Below are 22,832 nucleotides of genomic sequence, written 5' to 3'. Positions count from 1 at the left end.
CGCGCGCGGAAGGAGGAGCGGCAGTTGGAAGGGTCTCGCAGAGGTCTCTGGAGCGCTCCGCATCCGCGAGAGAAAAGGGGAAGGAGCCTGCGTGCGCCTAACGAAGGACGCGACGGACGACTTGACTAAGACTGGCCAACACGACATAAATTTCTGCCGGAGCATGCACGGCTCAGCAGCGCTAATTTGCGCTGCTCCTCAGCAAGGCATAATGCTCGTCTCTGCCGCTGGGCAGACCAAGGTGGCCGGATGCGGGACCAGGAGATAGCAGCTGAGCAGAGAGGCCGGTCCGTCGACTTGCTCGCCGCGACGACGGGCACCACACATCTGCGTCTGCTAATTCGCCCGGCCCAAGACAAGGGCTGTCGTCCACGTTGTCTAGCGCCTGCTGACCGATCGCGGCGCTGATCTCGCCGTGTGGGCTGCCGTGTCGCAGGCGGCAGGAGGAGGGCATCTCTCAGCCAGACCGAGCGCGCTGCGCCAGGCGCCGACACACGAGCAACCATGCGCTCAGCTTCGTCGTGGCAACAGGAACCGCGGCACCGCGCTGCACGCACTTTTTACCTGTCTGGACGTGGGCGCGACAGGGACCGCGTCGGTCCTGCGGCCGCGGACGGGCGCGTCGAGCGAGCGGCCGGCAGCCCGGTTCTGCGCCCGTCTCCGTGCTCCCCGCGCGCTCGACATGCTCAGACACCGCGAGCCCTCGTTCTGCCGCCCTGCGCGGCGGCGGCGGCCAGTGGAGTGGTGAGCCCGCGGGCGGTCGTGGCGGCTCGACAATGCGCCAAACCGAGGGCGGTTCAGCGCGCTCTTGCAGCCGAGCGCTGCGCCGGGTCCGCCGCGCGCTGCGCCCAGCGCACAGTGGGCCCGCCAGCGCGTGCTGGTCATCGGACCCGCCCGCCGCTCGCTGCTGCCTCTGGCGGCATCCCCTAAACCCCCCCCCCCGGCTCGGCTGGCGGCTGCCGGCGACCGAGCCACAGCTCCGTGCAGCGCCTGCGGGCGCTGCCACCGTGTCGCTCTATGCTGCGCTGGACCGCACAACATGTCGCGGCCAAGCTGCGGTCCGCAGGCGCCCGCGGAGGCACGGCGCGGCGGAGCCGGCGCGGACGGAGGCGCGCGACGGCTCGCGCTGTGCCGCTGCGTGTCGCATCGGGCAAGAGTAGTGCAGTGTGGCGGCGTGTGGCGCGACAGCTGTGGCGGGACGGGGCTAGGGGACAGGGCGGGCGCTGGGGCGAGGCTGGGCAGCGGCGCAGACGGGCGAAACGCGCTCGGACATGCGCCACGAGCCCCAGCTACCGCGCCGCGATCAGCAGCACCTGGACACACTCGCGACGAGAACGGCAACGGGAACGAAAGTCGCGCTGCGTGGACCGCGAAGACGCCGGCAGAGCGCAGACGGCGCAGTGCAGCGGGCGGCGGGCAGGGCGGCCGCGGGCAGGCCGTGTCGCCGAGTGCGCGGTGCCGGCCCGCGTTTGCACCGCGTGCTGGTGCAGCCCGGCGCAAGCAAGTTGTGACACGTCGACACTCGTGCTGTGATTCCGCCGCTCTGCGGCGCTGCTGCTACGAAACTTCCTGTGTTCTTCGCCGCCTGTACTCTTCGCCGCCTCTTGTCCTGCGCCCCTCTGCGGCTCGCGTCGCTGCGTCGCGGGACGCTGCGCGCGGCCTCTGCACCAGGCCATCTTGCCTGCCCGACCGGCCCCTCTCTTCTTCTTCTCCTGCTGCGGGCCACAGGGCGCGCGGTCGCCCGTCTTGCTATAATATCCGGCGGGCCCCTCGTCCCCGCACCGCTGTGCTCCATCCTTCCCCCGCCGGCCCTTCCTCCGCCTGCCTTCCATCTGGCCCTGCACCCTCTCCTCTGCGCGCGCGCACCTCGGCTCCCCGCCGCCGTTCCTCTCCCGCCCTCGCCCACCGGTCCGCGATGCGGTCATGCTCGCCGGCATGCCTCGCCTCTCGACGCCTCCGCCGCCGCCGTGCTTCGCGCTCGCCTTCCCGACCCCGCCGCCAGACGTAGACGCGACCGCTAACGCGTCTTATTTCGATCGGACGGGCGCGGTCTCGTTCCTCGACCAGTCGGCGGGCGGGCGGTTCGCCAGCGCGTTCGACGCGTACTTGTCGCCGGGCGACAACGGCTCCGCCGGTGTCTGCCCCACTCCCCGCCGCCTCTCCGCCGGCGTAGCTGCTGCCGTCGCTGCAGCTGCGCCCGCGATCGCTCTTCCGCCGCTGCACCGATCGCCGTCGCCAACACAGACGCTTCTTCAGCAGTCCGACGAGACGTTCGACGGCATGGCTGCGAGCATTACGTGTTTCTTTTGGTTTGCGCCGTCGTCGGTTCTCTCCTGTGTCGCGTCCGGCGGCGCGACACAGGTCCTGCTCAACCCCGTCTGTGTCTCGTCCGCCGACTTCAAGTCATTTGTTGCCGGCATACTCCACAGGACGCAGGTCTCGCACACCGTCGTGGCTTTGGCGCTGCTCTACATCTATCGCTTGAAGGTGTACGCGCCCTCGATTGTGGGCACTCCGGGCTCGGAGTATCGCGTCTTCACGGTCGCACTGGTTCTCGCCAACAAGTTCCTCGACGACAACACGTACACCAACAAGACGTGGGCACAGGTCTCCAAGCTCCCGCTGTCGGAGATCACGATCATGGAAGTCGAGTTCTTGTCTCACATCAACTACGAGCTGGCGGTGTCGCGCAGCAAGTGGGAGGCATGGGGTGGCATGCTGACGTCGTTTGTTCGCGCGCGCAAGTCTGCGACCTTCACCTGTGTATCGCTGCCTGGATCCCCGGTCTCGTCGATGCCGCAGCGCATCTATGGCACGAGGAAGCGAAAGCTGTTGGACTCCAACCTGTCGCCTTCTCCGACATATCCTTACGCAAAGCGTTCCTACCACCCCGTGCACGCTCCCCGGGAGGCGCCCGTGGCTGCTGCGTTGAGCGTGCGGTCAGTCTCTGCAGACCAAGAGCTTCGCTCCGTCCCAGTGTCCTCGGCTCCCCGTTACGGTCACAGCGTTTCCGCGTTTCCATCCGACTCTTGTTCCCCTCATCGGCTTGCACCTCCTATTTATCTCGGCCCCCCGCCGCGTCCTAGACTGAGCTCCTGCAGTGCCAGCGTCGTGCCGATTCCGCTGCAGCCACGACTGCAGCATCCCAGCGCGTCCTCTCCTCTTCATCCGCTTCCCCAGCTCGTCGCGCGGTCATTGCAGCCGTCCCACCCTCCACTTCCGAGAATCTCGCCCGTTTATGATCCCGAAACGTATCGTCTCAAGGAAAACCGGTGGGTGCCTCAGCCGGAGCCGGCGGGCATGCCTACGCTTGTGTCTTCTTATTCATGCGTCAATCCATTCCTCTTCCCAGTTGTGGACAAGATGGTTGTTCCCGTCCCGCGAGTGATTGGCGTCAGACATCCCCGAGAATTATCTCTGGCTCATCAAATTGTACCTACGACTTCGCTATGGTGATATGACTCCTCCCTATACGCGCTTGTGCATACGAAGCTCATTATGCTTGAACTTGTAAATTACCTCGATTTTCTTTCTTTTATGGTTTGTCATCGCAGGATCGGTGTCGCTTTGGTATGGTTTTTCGATTGCATTTTCATGTGGCATTGTGTTGCGGGTCGGATAGGTTGCATTAGTAAATAATTAATTTCCAGAGCGGAACATGAAGTATCCATTCAGCGTCTAGAATCGCAATAGCCAGCCAGCGATGCTGCAATCTCGACGAACGCGAGAGCGCAGCCTATCAGGTCGAGTCTTTTTAAGTCGGGAGACAGTAAGCGACTGCCGGAGTCTCCGAAGTCTGATTCGGCAGTCGCAGCCCTAACCCGCTGCGCAATTTGTACGAAGGGTCCTAGCTTCGATTTCTCGAAATCACGTCTGTCGAATACGAGGAAGCAACTTCCCAACGTCCCACTCTCTCCCCACAGGTGTCCTGGAGCGGCGGAGCCTGCTGACCTCGCCAAAGTTCATTCGCCACTCTGGTCCTCACCTCATTCCTGCGTCCTCGGCTCTGACCATGTCGCGTCACCTGTGCATGTCTGAAGAGCTGCTGGTCCAAATCCACAGTCTTCGATGCACTGCGCGCAGGACTGCTCACCCGCGGTTTAGTTTGTATCCAGCTGGTGCAAACAAGCAGCTCGGAGCGGGTGACCAATTGTGTGCAACACTGGTTGGATTTATAAGACTGCGCAAATCTTGCTGGGATAAATGCGGCAGCGCGGCACGCGATTTCCCACATTCAGCTGTAAACCGCTCTAGAGCCCACTCAGCCTAAACAGAGCGAACCTCTCTGAGGCCTGAAATGGGCACCCGGATCCCACTTTCGGAGAGGCGCGCCGGGTAAAATTCTTCAAGCCATTGTTTCCTAACTGTTTAGGAGGCCTGCGTGCACCTTCATCTTGTGTCCGCCATATCTGATCCGGTCTGCAACAAGCAGGGCGGGTTCCGCACCTCGTCATTGTCGCTTTGTAAAGGGTTTGTCACCTTGTGTCACACCTCACAATCTCGAAGGTCGCACCCGCGAGAGTACAAACACCCGCATAGCTAGTTGGAATGAATTTCGACGCTCCGCCGAAGACAGCAGAGATTTAATTTCAATATTCAGCAGCTAGATGGCACAGTAGCACAAACATTACACCTCCCGCTCCACAAAACTCTTGATCATACCCTCCGGTGTATCCTCATACTCTCTATACTCGATCTTGCCGTCATCCTTCACAAAGGTGTTGCACTGCACAAACTGTCGTCGTGGCATCTTGTGACGAATAACTGTCTCTCTAAATTTTGCCAGCTCTGGAGGCACAGTCGTGGCATTCACGTACAGGTCTCGTCCCTTGACCGCATCACCGCTTGACTTGTAGATGTGCAGTTTCTTGAGGTATTCGCCGACTGCGGCACGGCCATGCGACTCGATCTTACTCCGGTCCATTTCAATTTCGATGTCATCGAACGTCTCTGCATCGTCATAGATGAGCTTGACAAATGACTTGTCGCCGTACTCCAAGAACTGCTTGAATATCGAGAACCGTGCCTGCATATGCGGCTGGCCCCATTTCTTGCTCTCCGGGTCCCAGTACTCAAGAGCAACTAGTCCAGCGCGCGCCATCTGCAAGTAAGCAATGTACGTGACATCTTCCGCCAGTCCCTCTTCAACAGAGGTCTCAGTGTGTCCAAAGATCTTCAGAAGAGCCTTGTCAGTACACAAATACATCGCAACGCACTCGGCGCGACATTCCTCATAAGATCCAGCGATAGAGCCAAATACACTGCCCCAGGTCTGTCCAGGCTTGTAGTATGTAGTAATGACCTCGCCGTCGATTGGCGAAACCGGAGGACTGCTCGAGTCGAAGTTGAAAACGCCAGCGCTGGTCTCGCTCAGAAGCTTACCAGTTCCGTGACCGAGAAGCTCATGGATACCAACTTGAACCTCAAAGGCCGGGTTTCGCAACTAAAACTCTGCCGTTAGCTCCGTGCATCCCATACAAAGCAAGTAGTGCCTGGACTAGCCTTGTCATAGAGCTCGATATCCCCAGCCTTGATAAACGGAATCTTTTCGTTCGATGACTTGGCGGACAACACGTTTCCAAGAGAAACGTTCTTGAATCCAAGCGTCTGTCTGATGTCGTCGTAGTTAGGAATATTGATACCTGCAGGAATACCAGATCCTGCAAATGTCATGACTTCGAGGGAAGTAAAGTCCGGGGCCTTGAACACGTCCTTCTCGAAATCCTCTCCCCATGGCAGAAGTGTGATAAAGTCCTTTGCGCCGTTGACAAGAGCTCCGAAGGTTTTCGTTCGCTCTTTGTTGACCATGGCAATCAAGCCCTCCCACTCTCCTCTAATACCAGCAGGATCTCTGTAAGTCTCAATAAATCCGATATTGGTCTCGACGTCTGGGCCGATATCCTTGATCCAATTGCGCTGAGACTCTTTGTGCTCCTGCATGCTACCAAATCGAAAACTCTTGACGTACGCGTCCAGCATCGCTTCTTGCTCAGGGTTGGCGGAGTACCCCTTGGCTTTCTCAAGGGAGTCCGCGATGAGTCCCATTTCACGCTTGTGGTCACCAAACTTGATCGTAACTGTAGCAGTCTCGGAAATAGCTGGCACGCTAAACTCGAGCACGTCCGAGTCCTTGATGGCGGGATCTTCAACACTGGCGGCCACAAGCATGGTGAATTTGCTGTCAGAGTCCTTCACAATCCGCGTGTTCTCAGGGATGAAAGCACTGCCAACAGCATCGTGGATTGCTTCAATTTCGGACTTGGTGATCACAGCTCCAGAAGGTGACGCTGGGTAGTAGCCGGTGACATGGCTCTGCTCGGGGTAACCGAGCAGGGTGGTAGCCGCCGGCGTGACGAAGTAGATCTTGTCCTTAACTGAATCGAAACAAGTCGTGATTGCTGCCTCCTTCAATGACTCAACAGCCTTCTCAAGGCTCTCCACCGGAATGCGAGGAATGAACTTAATGTCGCCAAACGACTTGTAGTTGCCCAGGTTCGACAGGAACTGCGAGAAGTATTCAAGAAGCTGAGTGATTTCCTCCTCAGTAAGAACGCCAACAAATCCTGCCTTGAAGTCACCACCGACAGCCTTGTAGATCGCCAGGATTAGATCGAAAATCGTCTCTGATTCGGGGCTGACTTCACGCAGCACGACACGGCTACCGAAGTGAGCGGCCCTACATTCAAAGATCAGTTTTTCGCGCTACGCCAACAGCATGCAGAACGGGGCTTACTTTGAAAAGTAATGTGCGTAGAACTGTTCTTTTGAAGTAAGCTTCTCAAAATGAGGCTTTGCCGAGAGAATCGCGATTGGCGCCTTCGCGTCAGCGTAGAACTGGGCCATGTTGGGCGAAGTGGATACGGATGACTGCAATCGAATGGAAACTGAGAAAATGCGAATGGTAGCAGGAATAGATCGGCGGCTCAATGGCAATATAGCACGAGCTGTGAGATGGCGTGCAACAGTGATGAGCGGAGAACCCTGGTTGCGACGAAGCAGAGCTGTCATGAGGAGGTTGGGGATGCAACTGCTGCATGTCACCCCGGAACGGTTGTACAAGGCAGAATCGTCTGTGCTTTCCCGCCCATTTGCATCGCCTTTTCACCGGTACTACAAATCTGTCTGACCCTCCAATCGCCTTCGCCTTACAAACTAGTAGCGAACTCAACCAGATTGTCCAAGAAACTGTTTTGTCGCAGCTATGAGCTTGGGGGAGCATTGACAGTCTGACCAGGTCCTCCCGCTGGAGCGAAGCCACCTGCGTGCCAACTCTAACACACAACGCGTGTTTGCCATCATCCAGTTCCTGATTCGGCTGTTTGTTTACTTCGAAACCTTATTTTCGGCCGTCAACATCTGCAATGCGATGCCGACGCGCCTGCTAAGTTGGATTTTAATCGTCCGCAAAGAGCTCGCCACAAACGGGATCCTACGCACGCACTTTAGAATCCGGTATTTTGAATGACTTGTTAGGCACTTCAGCTATATCGGATTCTCGCAATGGATGACGACCTCTTTGTCACTCGCCCGGGCCATGGAGATGGCCAGTCGTCCATACCTGTGCCGTGCACGCCCTCGATCTCAAAGATCCCGCAGCCGCATATTAGAGGTCTTAATACCGTACAGCACTCACCTTTGGGCAAACGCAACAGCGGATCGAATGGAGATGTGTTGATCGAAATAGGACCGGAGGTCAACAATATGCCGCCTCCGCCAAAACTTCAGTCATACCAAGCCGGTCTGCGCAGATCCACATCAGTCAATTACGCCATGAGCTCTTCTTTGGGAATCAGGCCAAAAAATGCTGGCATGGACGGCACAGGCGACAGACGAGCAATGCTGGAGGCTTCTATCAGACCGACAGCAATAACTGGAACAGTGCGCAAGCCGCAGCCGCCGACCATCACCAACAGCAGTGCGATTCCTGGATTCAGAGCAAAGTCGGAAAACTCCATGCGTGCCGCCGCCAGATTGCCACCGCCCAAAATGCAACAGCAACCAGCTCGGCCGCAGAGTGCGCAAGGTGAAACACCAAGTGCGCGTATTCTGAAAGTTAACCAGAACCTTTCGAACCCGCCGTGGGATGTTAAAGGCAGATTGGACGAAATGGAGTCGAAATATCACGAGCTCATGGATCGTCTCGAGAGCGGAAAGCTTGTGTCTGGGACCCAAATGGATCAACTACAGGGGCAAGGTATGGCTCTCAATTGTTGAAGTAATTTGTGAACGCGAAACTAACAAGTGTAGTAACTACGCTCACATCGGAGAAAGCAGCTTGGGAACTGCAGAGACGGCAGTTGCAAGACGAAATCTCCACTCTGCAAAGTCAAATCTTTACAGCTCGCAATGATCTGATGGACGAGCAACGCCGATCCAGAATCGACAAGGAAGACACCGAACGTGCCCTGAAACGCGAGCTAGAGGCTGCGACTTATGGAATGAAAAACAGGGAAAACGAGCTACAGCAAGATTACCAACGGCAGCTTGAGACGAGTCTACAAGCATGTCGATCAGAGCTTGACTTTCAGCACAGACAAAAGTACGAGGCGTTGTCACAAGAGATGCACGCGCTACAGGTGAAGACCGAGAGCGAACGCAGCAGTCTCAAATTGGAAATCCAGACTAAGGAGGCAACGCTACTTCAACAGTATAATAGCCGCGAGGCTAAGCTACGACAAGAGCTTGCAGAACTTCAGAATTCCTTGTTGCAAATGCAAGTTGATACTACGGAAAGTCAGCGACGGGCAGAGAGTGACGTCGCAGACTTGCGCGCAAAGATTTCAGCAATGCAACTTGAATTAGAGGACAAGGATCGTTGCATTGCTCTACTAAAGAATACGATTGCTGAGCAGCAGTCCAACCGATCGTCCATGGAGCTTGCCAGTACGAGCATGCAATCCAGACTATACGCGCTTGAAGTGGAACTCAACAATCGCGACAAGGTAATCGCGGAGATGAAGAAAGCGTCTGATGATGCACAGATAGGGTACTACAATATGAAAGAGCGGCTTGAGAAGGAAGAGACACTTCGACGGTCGTTGCACAACCAAGTTCAGGAACTGAAGGGCAATATTCGAGTATTTTGCCGTCTCCGACCACCATCAGCAGCTGAGATTGCGAATGTCGCAGATATAAGATTTCCTGACGGGGATTTGGAACGTCGCGAAATTGAGCTCACTGGGCCAAGCACAGAAAGTGCGTTGGGTATGGCGATGGGCACTAACATGACGAAGACGCAAGCATTTGAATTCGACCGGGTTTTCTCTGCTTCTGCGACGAATGACGACGTGTTCAAGGAAATTTCAGAGCTTGTACAGAGTGCTCTGGATGGCTTCAATGTTTGCATCTTCTGCTATGGACAGACGGGGTCTGGAAAGACTTATACCATGCAAGCGCTACCTTATCTTCGGTTCAAAACGCTGTTCTAACATTTTGCAGGTCCTCTCCCGACGGAATCATAAGCCGAGCAGTTGATCAGATCTTTGCAACCTGCGAACGATTACGCGAACAGTACTGGGAGTTCACATGCGAGGGCCAGTTTCTGGAAATCTATAATGAGACGATTCAGGACCTCCTGGTGGAAACCGACGAACTTGGCAAGAAGAAGTACGAGATTCGCAACGATACAAAGGAGAACAAGATTACGATCCCGGATCTCTTGTCTGTAGAGCTCTCCTCGCGCGCGCTTGCCAATGAAATGCTGCACAAAGCATCGCGGAATCGGTCTGTTGTCGCAACAAAGGCAAACGAACGATCATCACGGTCGCACAGTGTTTTTATTCTCAGACTGACCGGCTTCAACACGAAAACGAAGGACCGTCGAGAGGGAACGCTCAACTTGATTGATCTTGCTGGATCTGAGCGTCTGAGTCATTCTCAAGCAACTGGAGATCGACTTAAGGAGACGGTTTCGATCAATAAGAGTTTGAGCAGCTTGCGCGATGTCATTACTGCTCTCGGCTCCGGGAAGGAGGGCGGACACATTCCTTACAGGAATTCAAAGGTAATTAACAAATTGGTTTTCAACGTCTAATTATCTGCCACTAACTCCTTGCAACAGCTGACATACTTACTGCAATACTCACTTGGGGGAAACTCGAAAACGCTTATGTTTGTTAACATCTCACCTTCAAAGGAGCACGTGTCAGAGAGCATAAACTCCCTCCGCTTCGCCACGAAGGTGAACAATACTCATATTGGAACGGCTCGAAAAAACTGAATACGGCAGTAATTCAGTTGATGAAGACTTCTGTGTGACGATATATTAGTTAGGTACAAGTCTATGGTGATAATGTGCCACTAGAGGAGGGTGTAGGAAATTAATTAATGAAGCTTGGTACATCAAACAAAAATGCCGGAGCTACCAAAACACATAGGAACTATATTACAAGAGCATTTTAACCTTCCTTTTCTATAACAGTGACTTTTGAATTTCCGTATTTACCCGCAACCTTGATGCCGCTCTCTTCATTTATCCCAGACCAGAACTTGTGGTCTTTGAACCGGTCATCTTCAGGCGGATAACCCATTTTGGCGCGTAGCTGGATAACAGACTCCCGTAATTTGGCCGCGACTTGTGATCGAAGTGCGCGAGCATCTTCAGAATCATAAGCTTCTGGTGCAATACTCTTCCACTTCTGGCGCTCGGCTTCGAACAGGTCATCATCCAGGGCTTCACCAAACCCAAATCGAAGGTTGATTCTGTCTTTCTTTCTGAATCTCGGAATCAGCGTTCGCGGAACGTACTTCAATTTCACTCGGTCCTCCGGAAAAATTTCCTGTAACCCATCGTGATATATCGGAACTATTATGGGTAACCGTTCCGGTTCCAGGACGACTCGGGACACGCCCCAGTGGAAGTATTTCATTGTCGTATTATGTGGTGCGTAGGCTTGGTGCACTAATGATTCTGGGAAAATATGAATCCATTGCGGGTGTAGGTTGTCGGGAGGGAATACCTTTGTCGGATCGTATGGTTTAGGAATCTCTCGCGGCGGCGGCGACACAAGGAAGACTGCGGTGTCGACAGCGCCTTGAAACGGTCCGGTCCCAAAGCGCCAGGTTGGAAGTACTTGACCCAGCGAAAAAAACTTGCTAGTAACTCTGAAGTCACTCATGGTTAGCATGAACAGATCCAGTAAGTTGCAGAAGCAAAGAAATATTGTACGCACTTTGTCGTGAAGCAGATGTTTTCAGCGCCGAGTCCCCATCGCAAATCCGCAGGATTGAGCATTTTCCGCAATGGCAAGAGGCCCCATAATAGTGGGTCATCGATGCTGTATGATCAATGCGTTAGATTGGTGAGTCGCGGGAAAAAAAACAACTCAGCACGTACACGGAAATGTGATTTGCAACTAAGTCAAGGGTTAGCCAAGGTAAAATCGCACTGCAAATTGCTTTGGGACTACATACTCGTCAAAATACCGCGCCCTTCCCGTTTTGCTCGCTCAAGAACTGACACGAACTCCTTAACTCCGGAAGTCTCGACGTTATGGAACCCGTATAGAAAAGCGCGTGAGAGTAGGCCAGTCGCAGCCATGATCATCCTGCTGGAGAGGTTCCATGCTATTGTTCGTCTGGAGTATTTGTTGAGAGTACTCAATGCACTCGAGGCCGTGTCGTGCATTGCGTCTCTTGGACCACGTGCAAGTTACACTAGTGTGGCAAGTGCTGAGTTGTGTTGGACGAGACTGAACTGGCGGGCAGCGGACCCTTTTTTTTGACGCCTCGGGGAAGTTCGCTAAAGTTTTGGCGTTGAGCCGTGCACGTCACCCATCGCGAAAGTGAGACTGGACACTCTGTCGATCGAGCACCGGGACCTCGACAATGATACGAGTACAGCTACGGTCATTGGCGTCTGAAGGATACACGACTTTTCGTCGTACGAGCTCGACATTTTCACCAGGCGAGCTATTGCACTTCAACGCTCTTGCGTCGACATGGTGGGATCATGACGGGCCATCTCGGCTACTCCACAAGATGAACACGTTGAGACTCTCGTTCATATTCGACACACTTGACACATACGCCTTTCGTGAGTCAAAAATTCACAATATGAGCGTGCTGGACGTCGGGTGTGGCGGTGGAATTCTTGCTGAATCGCTCGCACGGCATTCAAGAGTCAACTCAGTTGTCGGAATCGACATGTCATCACAAGTCCTCGCAGTGGCCGAAGAGCACAAACGACAGGATCCGCAATTGGCGCTGGACGGAAAGTTAAACTACCGATTATGCTCTATATTTGATCTACCACAACTGGACGACCAATCGGAGTCCGGCAAGTACGATATGGTCACGCTGTTCGAGATTCTCGAGCACGTCCCCGAGCCAGCTGCGGTATTGGCGGCAGCGACAAAACTCGTTCGACCAGGCGGGTTTATATTTATGTCGACAATGAACCGGACGTGCGCGTCGTATTTGACTACGATTCTAGTTGGCGAAAAACTACTGGGGATTGTCCCAGAAGGGACCCACACTTGGTCGAAGTATATCAACGAAGCTGAGCTGCGAGAATGGTTTTCTGCCCCCTCAACGGAACGTCTGCGGGAGGGCCATTGGGACGTTGTAAAGTCTGAAGGATGCGTGTATGTTCCAATTCTAGGTTGGAAATTCGGCGGACCTAGAGATCTAGGAAACTACTTTCTCGCAGCAAGACGACAAATGTAAAATAGTATGTGAACAACTAAAATAGTAAGACCATACAGAAAATAGTTGCTGATGCCCCAAACCGATCCCTGATTTACGCCGCGACCTCTTCCTTGTCCTCTTTCACAGGCTCGTCCACAAACTGTGGCAAAGACCCGGTGTCGTCGGCCAAATACGAAGGTATACCGTCAGCCTCACCCGTTTCGTAAGACATGTCGTCGCCCAGTGCCTCAAGTTCCGCATCAAGCTCGGTGTCCGAGATATCGTCTGGCACATCGTATGACCGCGCCATCGTATCTTGTAGATCTGCAGACATGTCTAGCAAATCCTCCATCTCGTCCTGAATCGACTCTATCTTGTCGAGGTTGATCTTTCCGTACTGCTTCTTCAGTTCCTTGTTGGCTTCTTTCATCGCGTCGACAGTCGTCATGACATTGCGCAGGTTGTTGGTCGTCATCTGTGCTTGCTCCATGTTCCAGCTCTGCGCCTGTAGCGAGTCCTTTCGAGATTCTATTATCTTCCGCCGTTGGAGTAGCTTCAACGCCTTCTGTTTCACAGCCTGCTTCGCAGGCCCGTCTGACATCCGCGCCAATCGCTGCTGGTACCCACTAAGTTCTGAGTTCAATTTGGAGAGCTGGACGTCGAGCGAGGCTATATTCACGTCGAGCTATATGGTGGCCGTTCATTAGCTGTCTGATCTAGTGATAGCCGCCAATGGTCCACTTACGTTGGCCATAGCATCGTTGAGGGTAGGCTTGGGAACAGCCTTTTTTGCGCCAAATAGTCGATCCATTGAGGCGTATGTGAATGAGCAGATATATGAATGCGGTCGATACTGACTGTGATCAGGTCGTGTATAGTAGGGAACGTCGAGGATATCGAGATGGCCGGCGGCGGGCACCGGCCGAAGGCAACGTCGTTTTAAGGTTTGGGTCCCGGTCAGCGGAGAAGACCATCCATCGTCTTCCTCGAGATATATCATTCCCCAGAACTCGCAGTATCAGGCATTCCGCGCCTTCAACCTACGCTGTATATAGTTCTTGCGACCGAAATGTTCGACTCGATTTCAGATGCCCTTGAGGACTTCAGTACGCAACTTCTCGCCAATATTATCCATCAACGCCTCCGACTGACGCTTCAACAGGAAACGGGCAGTTTTTGATAGTAGTCGATGACGAGTCGCGCGAAAACGAAGGAGATTTAATCGTGGCTGCTGTTCACACGACGACGGAGAGAATGGCTTTTCTTGTGCGCTACTCAAGCGGTTACGTGTGCGCGCCAATGACGAACGCCCGCGCTGACGAGCTAGAGCTGCCGCTCATGGTCGCCAAGAACAGTGACCGTCACGGGACTGCGTATACTATCACAGTCGACATCCGGGAAGGTACGACGACTGGAATTTCCGCACATGACCGCGGATTGACGTGCCGGAAGCTGGCGGATGAGGGAACCCAGTCCAGCGACTTCATGAAGCCTGGTCACGTCGTGCCACTGCGCGCTGTCGACGGCGGCGTTCTGAAGCGGAGAGGCCATACGGAGGCTGCTGTCGGTGAGTAATGTGCAAAGGTTACTTGGGAATATGGCTAACTCATTCATGCAGATTTGTGCAAGCTGAGCGGTCTGCCCCAGGTGGGAGTCATCGGCGAGCTTGTGAACGATAGTGACGGATCCATGGCACGACGAGACGACTGCCTTGCATTCGGCAAGCAGCATGGAATTCGCGTGATCTCAATAGAGGACCTGGAACGGTACATCCAGAGTAAATAATGCATATTAGTAAAAATAAAATTACGGAGGATGAATAGTACCCGTGGCGCTTATAGGACATTTCTATACGTCTTCACTGTAGGTGACAACATACATGGAACGCCCATTATCCAACCAAGCAAAACAAACAGATAAACTACAGACGCATGCCTTCCAAGCACAAGCAAAAACCTCCTCTAACCTTGTCATCGGCCTCAGCAAGGGGTTGTTATCCAACGTTATTACTCATACAAAATGAGCAGCTGGATCGCAACTCGGCGATATGCAGTTTGTTTCTCAATACAGCAAGCGATTATCGAAACATTTGCCATGAGAAGAATCAACAGCATAGCAAAACGCGCCAGCTTAGTCTAGCTAGTTCCGCCCTAGAAATAAGATATGTTGTTCGTGCTATTACTGTGTTATATGATGCCAGAATCCTTGAGAGAATTCTGTAAAATTGTCTCTTCAACTGCAGCCATGACGAGTCGTATGTTGTTGGTATTAGTCGCTTGTGTTAGACTGTACAGAGGTTAGGAACTGGATATATACTGTGCTTTAGGCACGGTCCACGTACTGAGGATATATTTTGAGACCACTTCTGTTCAACTGAGTGAATCTCCAGAGAATAAATTTGGCCGCCTTGTTTAAATCTTCGCCGCCTAAACACACAGTTAGTACACAATACCAACATAGGCCGTTCACAACGTTGCTATCACTCACCATCGTAGTCATTGAACCAATCACCGAGCGGAACCTTTTTCAGCTTTTGCTGGAACACGTCGATTTTGTTCAGGAACAGAACAATACTAGTCCGCACAAACCATCTGCTGTTGACGACTGAATCAAAGAGAATCATGCTCTCTAGCATTCGATTCTGCGTTGCAACATTAGCAAGACTCCTCTAAACCGCGTTCGTGAACACGAACGTACCTGTCCTGAATCTTCCAGAAGCACCTGGTCGTACTCGCTAAGTGCCACGCAGAAAATGATTAAGGTCACGCCTTCGAAACAGTGAATCCACTTTTTCCGTTCACTTCGCTGTCCACCGACATCGAACATGCGTATTTTAAGCTGGTTCATGTTGAATTGGGTTTCGAAAATCCCCGTTGTCTTGATACGCGCGTACAGAACGTCGGCCTCGGTTGGAAGATACTCTGCCGCTGCTATGCGAGTGCAGTTATCAAGGAAACTAGTGTGCGTGTAAGTTTCACATTAATAATCGAGGACAGGGGAGACGCAACATACTAGATTGCGGAATCCATCACATAGAACTCTGTCTGACGCTCACGAAGCTGGACCATAACTGGATCGTGATAAAACGCAAGAATAGCATTTTCGACCTTTGGATCAAACTCGCCAGAGAAGTCGCCTTCCACTCGAATATCCATAATGAGATCAACAAGGGGCTATTAATGTCAGGATTGTACCATATACAACTTCTTTGCCCAAAATCGCTACATCTTACCTTGTTCTCTTCCAATGCGGGCTCCAGACCGAGAAGACGCATTCCGTCGATAAATCCTCGCACGGACTCCACAAGGTTCCTGTAGATGATCTGTCGATATAAAGCGAGCTCCGCGGGAGAAAACCCATTCTGGTGTATTATTTTCATCTGCTTTACAATTGTTGACTTCCCGCTCTCGCCAGATCCTCAAGGGCTTGTCAGCGGAGAGTGGTCAACTCGGCGGATATATTGTTGTATACATACCTAGAAGCAATACCTTGCATATGTACTGTGCCCTTTTGTGTTCCTCCTCGAGCGCCTTGTCAATCTGTGCGCTTTTTTTCCGCTCCTCTTCCAAGTGAAGGGACTCAGCAGACGAGAGACACAACCCCATACTGCCTGTAAAGACCAACGATGATGCTAACTGCTAAGTGACAGTAGATACGTCTGCATGCGCTCTGTGTGCCGGATAGTCGCGACAAGTCTTGCGAGCCACCAGGACAAGCGATGATCGCTGGGGAGAGATGAATCGACGATTGATGAGTGACGGCTGTCGGCTGCGCGCAAAGAAAGGAGGGGCGACGTTTTGCTGGCGCGGCGCAGATCACATGACTGGACCTTGCTGCGGACGGAGACCCCGCGGATCTGCGAAATGCACGTGTTCTCAGCCGCTCGTGCGCGCTTCGCGTCTGCTTGCTCCGGTCGCGCGGTCCGCCGTCCGCGGTCGCGGTCCAGCTGTAGACCCTGTAGCTGAGACACATTAGTGTTCACGGCTGAAGCTCTCTGCAAGCTGCCAAAACATGACTGCCGCCCTGCGGTCCATCTTCACAGGCCATCTGTTCTCCGCTACTCGCGAGACGCCGATCTGACATGTATCATCGAAACTCTAAGCCCGCGCGGCTCATGCGGCTGCGACTTGTCTGCGTACGGTCATGTCACAGTGACCTGTGACCTGTGACCCAGAGGCCGAGGCGAGACTCGGGACTTGGGAGTGGGAACTTCAGAAGTGCTCCGGATCTAGACTGCGGACCTTGCACAGAGTAACGCACAAAGGCTGGTTCGAACATCCAACCGACAGCAGAGGATAACACGCATGTTTGCTTGAGACCTCGGCCTCGGTCTGCTAGACAGCTCCAATGTCCAAAGCTTTGAAGACACATCTCTGTAGAAACGCCCCTGAGATCTTTCTGAGCGTGTCCGACACTGGAGGTCTGGAACTTGCCGGCGCGCTTGGGCGGTTTCACAGAGCCGGTTTGGTTCAGACTATGTGAGGCGCGGTTTGAAACCGGCTCTCTCTGCAGTGCGCAGTGACACTGCAGTGACATCTCTAAATGACATCGCGACGACATCAGTGACTGCGCGACGTCGTTCTGCCCGCACGTTTTGCTGCTCGCGACGCGACAGTGACATCATTTTAGGTCGCTCTCGCCATGTTTACTATACCTTTTCGTGCCTGTACACCGGCCCACGCGCTACAAACATGCCGCATGGTTGTCGCCAAGGTCACCTATTGTTGAAGCGAACTGTCTATACATACCCGCCCTTATCCTGCTCTCCTTCTGAACGCTTGCTTGTCTGCTTCTCTGATCTCGAGCTTCTACTTATCCTGCTGATCCCTCCTATTTGAGCTGAATCATAGGAGTACGCGTACATCACGACGATAAACTCTCGACTAGTTCGACCCAGCTCATTCACATTGCCACATCGGCAGCGGCGCACTATCTACAATGGAGGACCTCGAAAAGCACAGTCAATGCTCCGAGCAGATCATACATGAGCCCGTGACTCTCGGTTTTCTTGAGCGGTATTTGGCCATCTGGGTTTTCCTCTCGATGGTGGTCGGTGTCCTGATCGGATACTTTGTACCGAATGCATCTACTGCTTTGGAAGCTGGAGAATTCTGCGGCGTGTCTGGTCCCATGGGTAAGAATAATTCGTGCTTCTCATTCATTTTCCCTGCTTCTAACTTTGCTCAGCCGCTGCTTTGATGGTGATGATGTATCCCATTCTGATCGACGTTGAATTTGAATCGCTGCCACGCCTCTTCTCACACCGCGACATTTGGAAGGAGATTGCTATCAATCTTGTCTTTAACTGGATCTTATCTCCCATGATCATGTTTGGTCTCTCCTGGGCCCTTCTGCCCGATCAGCCTGAACTGCGCGAGGGTTTGATTCTTGTCGGCATCGCCAGGTGCATCGCTATGGTTCTCATTTGGGTGAAACTGGCACATGCTGATTCAAGCCTCGGCGCTCTACTACTGGCGATGAACGCCTTACTTCAAATTGCGCTTTACGCTCCCGTTTCTATTCTATTCATCCAGGTGTTCCATGGAGGCGGCAGCGATGCTACTGCTTCGAGTGTGTCGACAGCAGAGGCGTACAAGACGACAGCAGGCAGCGTCGGCGTGTTTCTTGGTATCCCACTTGGACTTGCGGCGCTTACCAGAGTGGTCTTTCGCCGTATTAGATTTCTCCCTTTGAAGCGATGGCAGAACAAGACTCCGGAGGAGGTTTTCGACATCGTTGGAAAGCTTGTCATGTCCCCAATGTCGCTGATTGGCCTACTTGCGACTATTATCATTCTTTTCGTCGCACAGGGTCACCAAGTTATCAAGCGTATCACTTCCGTTCTTCGTGTGGTGGCGCCAATGTCACTCTACTTCCCGCTCACGTTCATGGGAACTTTATACTTCTGTTGGAAGGTTCTACCGTTACTTGGTGTCACATTTGATGTCGCACGAACGCTGGAGAACAAGAGCAATCACAGGGAAGATATAGTGGCGGATCAGAAGCTACCCGAGACTATCAAATGTCGCCACATGTCGTACGACCGCGCGGCCATGCACGCATTCTTAGCCGCAAGCAATAATTTCGAACTGGCAATCGCAGTCGCGGCTGCAAGATATGGCTCCGATAGCAAGCAATCCCTTGCAACAAGTGTGGGGCCACTGGTTGAAGTGCCGTTGATGCTGGGATTAGTACGGGTGGCCGAGTGGTACAGAAAGCGGTGGGAGGACGTCAATAAAGAAGAGCAACAGGAAGAACTACGGCAACAGGATACACTAGAGAGCGAACGGACGCTACATGAAAATTGATGCATTTTGTTAACTGGTGTGCACTACACGGAGTATCATGGTGTTATTTGGATTGGTATTGGTTATAGCATTCGTTTCGTTTGAATTCAAATTAGTACACAGTATTACACAACAATCGCCCCACCCCAAACAAAACATGAGCACAGTAACCTCTAATTACCCAATAGGAAATTCCGGAACAACAAAACATAATCCTGCCCAAACTTATATATACACATACAGCGTGTGATCATCTAACAGCCGGAATATGCGAAATATCCCCTTCCCAAAAGACAATGAAGAAGTTTCGCGGCCATTCGATACGTCACCACACATTCATCCCTCCTCACCAGTCTGCTCACTGCTATACGAGCTTGACTCGTGCTCGTCCAGTTCGACTCGTCTATTGCGAGTCATGTTCTTGTTGCCAAGGAGGAATGGCAGTGGAATCGTCACACCAGCAACTACAGCTTCGAAAATCAACGATCTCTTCATATTCTGAGGTGGGCTTCCTTGGTTAGATCCGTACTTCAACGCGTCCATGACAACAATGAAGATTCCGCCGACCAAGTTACCACCGGCCCACAAGATCGATGATGTCAGCTCCGGCGATACGGGGAACACTTGCTCCTGCACCCACTCGAGTGCTAGTGGGAGCAGCGAGAATGAACTTGCTCCCAAAACTCCAGAGACAATATATGGCCCAATAAGTTGCTTGTTTTCAGTTTGTGTGAAAATCAAGCAAATATAGCAGACCGCAATAATCGGAACTTGAATCTGGATTGCCAACAAAAACGTGTGCAGTCGGTCTAAAATGGGAGATAATATGGCTGAAAATACCAGGCCAGCGACGATCAGAATAGCACCAGCGTATCCTGCCTGGTCCGATGTGTATCCATAGGGCTCCATGATTTGGTTAATCAAGCTCGAGAACGCGTTAAAGAAGCCAACAAGAATGGCAAACTAAGTCATAATTAGTCAATGTTTACTGGAAGTACTCAAATTCTCGTACTTACTACAAAGAATATTATCATGAATCTGCGGTTCGTGAGAAGCAATCTCACACTCTTCTTCAGTGGAAACTTGGCGACAGCCGAAGATGGACAAGGAGGACATGGCGGTCTTGCGGGAATGAATATGGCGGGCAAGCACAGAATTGTTGCCTGTAAGAATAGTAGTTAGTGAGACTGTACTGACGCACATGCACAACGATAGTCTTACAATGATAGATACCCATAAAACCTAAAGCTCCTGTCAGCCGCCATCATAAACCAGGAATGCTCAGATGTGATTCGTACATACCATATTAGAAAATTGGTTGGTTTGTGAGACGAACGCCGGACTAACAAGCTGCCCAATAGCACCGCCGAGCGGATTCGAAAGACTTGCGAGGGCATTGGCCGAGACACGCGATTTCCTAGGAAAAGCGTTAACATGTGCGCAGTCAGTCAATTCTAATGAAAGATCCCATACGATGTGAACCACATATCCCTATATTAGCAAGTTAGAATTGGCTGAGCATGAGGGAAACGAATCCACTTACGAGTAGTAGGACGGAGCGTTCAGAGAGAACGGTTGCCCAAGACCAACAATAATCTGTCCAAATATAAGGACACCAAACGACCCTCTTCCGTCTCGGCACTTGACCCCCGCTACTCTGACCCAGCTTCCAATAATTAGAAGAACGGCAGAGGTCAACATCGACACCTTTACGCCATATCGGTTCAGTGTGATGGCACTTGGGACGCTTCCCACGAGGTAGGTGAATAGGATGACAGTTGAAAGCCAGTTAACCGGAGTTTCCGAGGAAAGACTGAAGAAATCGGCGACAATTGAGGAGATAGGAGCAAAGGTGAGCCACTGCTTCAGCGTTAATGGATTCACATTTGCGCCGTACACCAATAATATGGGAACGTACAGCCCATGACGACACAAAATTGAGTAGCATCAACGCGACAAGACCAAACCATCTTCGCTTGAACGATCTATAGTGTACAGTGTGTGATTCTTCGAAAGCACTGATATGTCCTGATGCTGCCGATTCGGCAGTGGTGTCTATGGCCACCTCGGTTGTCAACGGCGGCTTGTCCACAGAAGCAGGCGAAGGCCGCAGGCTTGCTTCATCCTCCTTTAACGAAGGCATGGCTGTGCGAAGCGGTGAATAGGTAAAAGACCGAGAAGTCTTTAAGAGTGTGGAACGGACAGACGATCTGTCAGTCATAGGGTCTGCGGGGCATTGTTCACGATAGCGGTCACGATATTGAAGTTTAAGGACAGACTAGTTCCACTTGTCTACCTATCTGTCCAAACGAGCGTATATTTGCAAAATCACAATCTTTTGCCGAATAATTTACAGTATAACTCCTCCGCTGACAATGTGAATCACATCCTGCTCATTGAAGAAATAGTCAAGTCTTATTAGCTTAGCTATTATTATGGCCATACAATATCAACAGTCATCCCTTGCCAAAGTTGGACCGCCTGGAGAAGTCTGATCTGATAAACTTCACTAATGCAATTTACTCCCGGACATAGTAATTTTGTAAACTCCAATAACGCAACTACGTGTGCGTCGCCTTATTTCAGGACGGCGAACAGCTTAGGCGCCGCGCACTCGTTGACACAATGCGACAGGTGAAAGCTATAGTAACAATGTTAGCGCAACCTCACTTTACACTCATCCATATACGGCACTCTTACAATTCCTCGACGCAATCTATATTCGTTGTCAATAAAATATTCACGTAACAATGATATGGACAATATCGCACATACCTTCTTTGTACTCCAGGTCGGCGTAGCCCTCCTCGCTCTGAGCAGCAGTGACCCGCTCAACGCACTCGTCGAAGTGGTGCTTAAAAGGATGGCATATCTTCGTTTCGGCGCATTCTATCGCGATTAGTTAGTAAGGTTAGTCCGGTAGCGCACTTCTCATACAGGCTGGACGCCGAGCCGGATGTCGAACCTTCTTGGAGCTGTGGGAAGGCGTCCTCGGGATCCTCTTCTTCTTCCTCCTCCTCTTCAACTTCCTCGACATCCTCCTAATGTTTATTGTCAGCACTTCCGACCTCGGCGCGTAAGGTGGTAGGTATTGACGATTCGCAGACGCGAGACCGACGGACCGAAAGGTCGCTCACCTCAGGCTCCTCCGCGTGCGAGACAGGGACAACAGCTTCGAAAAACTGCTCAAGCAATGACTTCACGCTCATAGTGTATCTTCTGTGGATGCTCTGACGTAATCGGAAAGGGCGTGATGGCGAACGGGTGGAGGAAATCGTGATCGAGCACGGCGGCGTCGACGTGAAGATGAGCTTGAATTTCGAGGTCCGACGCTCCGCGCAGCAGTTGCGGCATAAACGTCGCGTAATCGCTGCCACGTTGCGACAAGCAATTGATCGGGTCCGATTGGCCAGAGAGCTCGACGTACAAAAACTAGGGTTTCGTGTGAAAATCACGTGATAAGAATACGAAGGTTCTATCATACCTTTCGTCATCACTGCTATTCTGCGCGTGGCAGATGCGCTAGGCGAGCGATCTACCAGAAGGCTTTTATGGGGATGGAGTTGATGATGGATATAATTTCGGTTAACTAATCTTATATGCCACTGAAACCTGCGAGCCTGAATAGTAGCTAGAGGATCTTTTGAGTTGAGTAAGTGGATCCTGCACAGAGAAAGCCGCTTCAATCCCATCAACTATAGTACGGACTTTATCCGTCATCAGATCTTGATGTTGGTTCCCAACAGCATGTCATTGTCAGTTGTGCGCATAGTCGTTGTAGACGAAGTAACTGGTCACACAAATAGATATGGTCATGCCCCTGCCAACTGCGCTGCCTTCAAGTATTGTACAGCGGAGGCGTGGCACGTCAATCCATGGCGCAAACATGCCCTTGAGGTAAGATCGAGCAGAGAGCGC

At 52.4% G+C, this 22,832-nt stretch overlaps 11 protein-coding genes across 11 annotated transcripts; 5 read left to right on the top strand and 6 right to left on the bottom strand.

The window, feature by feature from the left end:
* Positions 1–1,717: 1,717 nt before the first annotated feature.
* Positions 1,718–3,652, top strand: V1518DRAFT_304492 (cyclin-domain-containing protein). The gene has a single exon (XM_066901100.1). The coding sequence runs from the start codon at positions 1,924–1,926 to the stop codon at positions 3,454–3,456; it is 1,533 nt and encodes a 510-aa protein (XP_066759190.1). The 5' UTR covers positions 1,718–1,923; the 3' UTR covers positions 3,457–3,652.
* Positions 3,653–4,544: 892 nt separating this feature from the next.
* V1518DRAFT_418239 (peptidase family M49-domain-containing protein) lies at positions 4,545–7,217 on the bottom strand. Its single transcript, XM_066904494.1, has 3 exons — positions 6,734–7,217; positions 5,503–6,676; positions 4,545–5,443 (listed from the first exon to the last, which is right to left on the bottom strand). Exons 1-3 carry the CDS (start codon positions 7,006–7,008, stop codon positions 4,628–4,630), a joined length of 2,265 nt encoding a protein of 754 aa, XP_066759189.1. The 5' UTR covers positions 7,009–7,217; the 3' UTR covers positions 4,545–4,627.
* Positions 7,218–7,386: 169 nt separating this feature from the next.
* V1518DRAFT_418237 (P-loop containing nucleoside triphosphate hydrolase protein) lies at positions 7,387–10,415 on the top strand. The gene is made up of 4 exons (XM_066904493.1): positions 7,387–8,194; positions 8,248–9,388; positions 9,439–10,003; positions 10,061–10,415. The coding sequence occupies exons 1-4, from the start codon at positions 7,501–7,503 to the stop codon at positions 10,217–10,219; spliced, it is 2,559 nt and encodes an 852-aa protein (XP_066759188.1). The 5' UTR covers positions 7,387–7,500; the 3' UTR covers positions 10,220–10,415.
* V1518DRAFT_418233 (uncharacterized protein) lies at positions 10,271–11,873 on the bottom strand. Its single transcript, XM_066904492.1, has 4 exons — positions 11,413–11,873; positions 11,336–11,354; positions 11,172–11,276; positions 10,271–11,103 (listed from the first exon to the last, which is right to left on the bottom strand). The coding sequence occupies exons 1-4, from the start codon at positions 11,624–11,626 to the stop codon at positions 10,398–10,400; spliced, it is 1,044 nt and encodes a 347-aa protein (XP_066759187.1). The 5' UTR covers positions 11,627–11,873; the 3' UTR covers positions 10,271–10,397.
* V1518DRAFT_418232 (S-adenosyl-L-methionine-dependent methyltransferase) lies at positions 11,643–12,708 on the top strand. The gene has a single exon (XM_066904491.1). The coding sequence runs from the start codon at positions 11,827–11,829 to the stop codon at positions 12,664–12,666; it is 840 nt and encodes a 279-aa protein (XP_066759186.1). The 5' UTR covers positions 11,643–11,826; the 3' UTR covers positions 12,667–12,708.
* Positions 12,480–13,625, bottom strand: V1518DRAFT_418230 (Snf7 family). Its single transcript, XM_066904490.1, has 2 exons — positions 13,373–13,625; positions 12,480–13,312 (listed from the first exon to the last, which is right to left on the bottom strand). Exons 1-2 carry the CDS (start codon positions 13,436–13,438, stop codon positions 12,740–12,742), a joined length of 639 nt encoding a protein of 212 aa, XP_066759185.1. The 5' UTR covers positions 13,439–13,625; the 3' UTR covers positions 12,480–12,739.
* Positions 13,605–14,460, top strand: V1518DRAFT_394792 (3,4-dihydroxy-2-butanone 4-phosphate synthase). Its single transcript, XM_066901802.1, has 3 exons — positions 13,605–13,733; positions 13,790–14,194; positions 14,246–14,460. The coding sequence occupies exons 1-3, from the start codon at positions 13,697–13,699 to the stop codon at positions 14,410–14,412; spliced, it is 609 nt and encodes a 202-aa protein (XP_066759184.1). The 5' UTR covers positions 13,605–13,696; the 3' UTR covers positions 14,413–14,460.
* On the bottom strand, positions 14,367–16,413 carry V1518DRAFT_418226 (guanine nucleotide binding protein, alpha subunit). The gene is made up of 7 exons (XM_066904489.1): positions 16,103–16,413; positions 15,860–16,044; positions 15,640–15,800; positions 15,325–15,583; positions 15,115–15,268; positions 14,969–15,053; positions 14,367–14,913 (listed from the first exon to the last, which is right to left on the bottom strand). Exons 1-7 carry the CDS (start codon positions 16,230–16,232, stop codon positions 14,814–14,816), a joined length of 1,074 nt encoding a protein of 357 aa, XP_066759183.1. The 5' UTR covers positions 16,233–16,413; the 3' UTR covers positions 14,367–14,813.
* A 761-nt stretch (positions 16,414–17,174) lies between these two features.
* On the top strand, positions 17,175–19,040 carry V1518DRAFT_433815 (arsenical-resistance protein). The gene is made up of 2 exons (XM_066906236.1): positions 17,175–17,761; positions 17,815–19,040. Exons 1-2 carry the CDS (start codon positions 17,566–17,568, stop codon positions 18,933–18,935), a joined length of 1,317 nt encoding a protein of 438 aa, XP_066759182.1. The 5' UTR covers positions 17,175–17,565; the 3' UTR covers positions 18,936–19,040.
* On the bottom strand, positions 18,972–21,171 carry V1518DRAFT_418220 (major facilitator superfamily domain-containing protein). The gene is made up of 7 exons (XM_066904488.1): positions 20,833–21,171; positions 20,458–20,774; positions 20,388–20,405; positions 20,217–20,331; positions 20,136–20,156; positions 19,931–20,077; positions 18,972–19,877 (listed from the first exon to the last, which is right to left on the bottom strand). Exons 1-7 carry the CDS (start codon positions 21,133–21,135, stop codon positions 19,251–19,253), a joined length of 1,548 nt encoding a protein of 515 aa, XP_066759181.1. The 5' UTR covers positions 21,136–21,171; the 3' UTR covers positions 18,972–19,250.
* Positions 21,172–21,174: 3 nt separating this feature from the next.
* V1518DRAFT_418214 (ubiquinol-cytochrome C reductase hinge domain-containing protein) lies at positions 21,175–22,298 on the bottom strand. The gene is made up of 5 exons (XM_066904487.1): positions 22,052–22,298; positions 21,880–21,955; positions 21,690–21,803; positions 21,615–21,630; positions 21,175–21,555 (listed from the first exon to the last, which is right to left on the bottom strand). Exons 1-5 carry the CDS (start codon positions 22,121–22,123, stop codon positions 21,492–21,494), a joined length of 342 nt encoding a protein of 113 aa, XP_066759180.1. The 5' UTR covers positions 22,124–22,298; the 3' UTR covers positions 21,175–21,491.
* Between the last annotated feature and the right edge of the window lie 534 nt (positions 22,299–22,832).

Source organism: Limtongia smithiae (genome assembly GCF_038497785.1).
Source record: "Limtongia smithiae strain NRRL Y-17922 unplaced genomic scaffold V1518scaffold_7, whole genome shotgun sequence".
NCBI lineage: Eukaryota > Fungi > Ascomycota > Lipomycetes > Lipomycetales > Lipomycetaceae > Limtongia > Limtongia smithiae.
Note: the sequence above shows the minus strand (reverse complement) of the source record. Positions and strands in the feature narration are given on the sequence as shown.

Coding starts and splice junctions, on each gene's coding strand:
- V1518DRAFT_304492 (XM_066901100.1), top strand. CDS start 1,924: ATGCTCGCCGGCATGCCTCGCCTCTCGACGCCTCCGCCGCCGCCGTGC.
- V1518DRAFT_418239 (XM_066904494.1), bottom strand. CDS start 7,008: ATGACAGCTCTGCTTCGTCGCAACCAGGGTTCTCCGCTCATCACTGTT. Junction 6,677..6,733: donor TACGCACATTACTTTTCAAA/GTAAGCCCCGTT, acceptor CTTTGAATGTAG/GGCCGCTCACTTCGGTAGCC. Junction 5,444..5,502: donor ATATCGAGCTCTATGACAAG/GCTAGTCCAGGC, acceptor GCAGAGTTTTAG/TTGCGAAACCCGGCCTTTGA.
- V1518DRAFT_418237 (XM_066904493.1), top strand. CDS start 7,501: ATGGATGACGACCTCTTTGTCACTCGCCCGGGCCATGGAGATGGCCAG. Junction 8,195..8,247: donor GGATCAACTACAGGGGCAAG/GTATGGCTCTCA, acceptor TAACAAGTGTAG/TAACTACGCTCACATCGGAG. Junction 10,004..10,060: donor TTCCTTACAGGAATTCAAAG/GTAATTAACAAA, acceptor TCCTTGCAACAG/CTGACATACTTACTGCAATA.
- V1518DRAFT_418233 (XM_066904492.1), bottom strand. CDS start 11,626: ATGCACGACACGGCCTCGAGTGCATTGAGTACTCTCAACAAATACTCC. Junction 11,104..11,171: donor AACATCTGCTTCACGACAAA/GTGCGTACAATA, acceptor GAGTGACTTCAG/AGTTACTAGCAAGTTTTTTT.
- V1518DRAFT_418232 (XM_066904491.1), top strand. CDS start 11,827: ATGATACGAGTACAGCTACGGTCATTGGCGTCTGAAGGATACACGACT.
- V1518DRAFT_418230 (XM_066904490.1), bottom strand. CDS start 13,438: ATGGATCGACTATTTGGCGCAAAAAAGGCTGTTCCCAAGCCTACCCTC. Junction 13,313..13,372: donor TCAACGATGCTATGGCCAAC/GTAAGTGGACCA, acceptor GCCACCATATAG/CTCGACGTGAATATAGCCTC.
- V1518DRAFT_394792 (XM_066901802.1), top strand. CDS start 13,697: ATGTTCGACTCGATTTCAGATGCCCTTGAGGACTTCA. Junction 13,734..13,789: donor AGATGCCCTTGAGGACTTCA/GTACGCAACTTC, acceptor ACGCTTCAACAG/GAAACGGGCAGTTTTTGATA. Junction 14,195..14,245: donor CCATACGGAGGCTGCTGTCG/GTGAGTAATGTG, acceptor TCATTCATGCAG/ATTTGTGCAAGCTGAGCGGT.
- V1518DRAFT_418226 (XM_066904489.1), bottom strand. CDS start 16,232: ATGGGGTTGTGTCTCTCGTCTGCTGAGTCCCTTCACTTGGAAGAGGAG. Junction 15,801..15,859: donor CCGCATTGGAAGAGAACAAG/GTAAGATGTAGC, acceptor TGACATTAATAG/CCCCTTGTTGATCTCATTAT. Junction 15,584..15,639: donor GTGATGGATTCCGCAATCTA/GTATGTTGCGTC, acceptor CACGCACACTAG/TTTCCTTGATAACTGCACTC.
- V1518DRAFT_433815 (XM_066906236.1), top strand. CDS start 17,566: ATGGAGGACCTCGAAAAGCACAGTCAATGCTCCGAGCAGATCATACAT. Junction 17,762..17,814: donor CGGCGTGTCTGGTCCCATGG/GTAAGAATAATT, acceptor AACTTTGCTCAG/CCGCTGCTTTGATGGTGATG.
- V1518DRAFT_418220 (XM_066904488.1), bottom strand. CDS start 21,135: ATGACTGACAGATCGTCTGTCCGTTCCACACTCTTAAAGACTTCTCGG. Junction 20,775..20,832: donor ATTTTGTGTCGTCATGGGCT/GTACGTTCCCAT, acceptor ACGCTGAAGCAG/TGGCTCACCTTTGCTCCTAT. Junction 19,878..19,930: donor TCATGATAATATTCTTTGTA/GTAAGTACGAGA, acceptor ATTATGACTTAG/TTTGCCATTCTTGTTGGCTT.
- V1518DRAFT_418214 (XM_066904487.1), bottom strand. CDS start 22,123: ATGAGCGTGAAGTCATTGCTTGAGCAGTTTTTCGAAGCTGTTGTCCCT. Junction 21,956..22,051: donor CGCACGCGGAGGAGCCTGAG/GTGAGCGACCTT, acceptor AATAAACATTAG/GAGGATGTCGAGGAAGTTGA. Junction 21,804..21,879: donor CTTCCCACAGCTCCAAGAAG/GTTCGACATCCG, acceptor TAATCGCGATAG/AATGCGCCGAAACGAAGATA.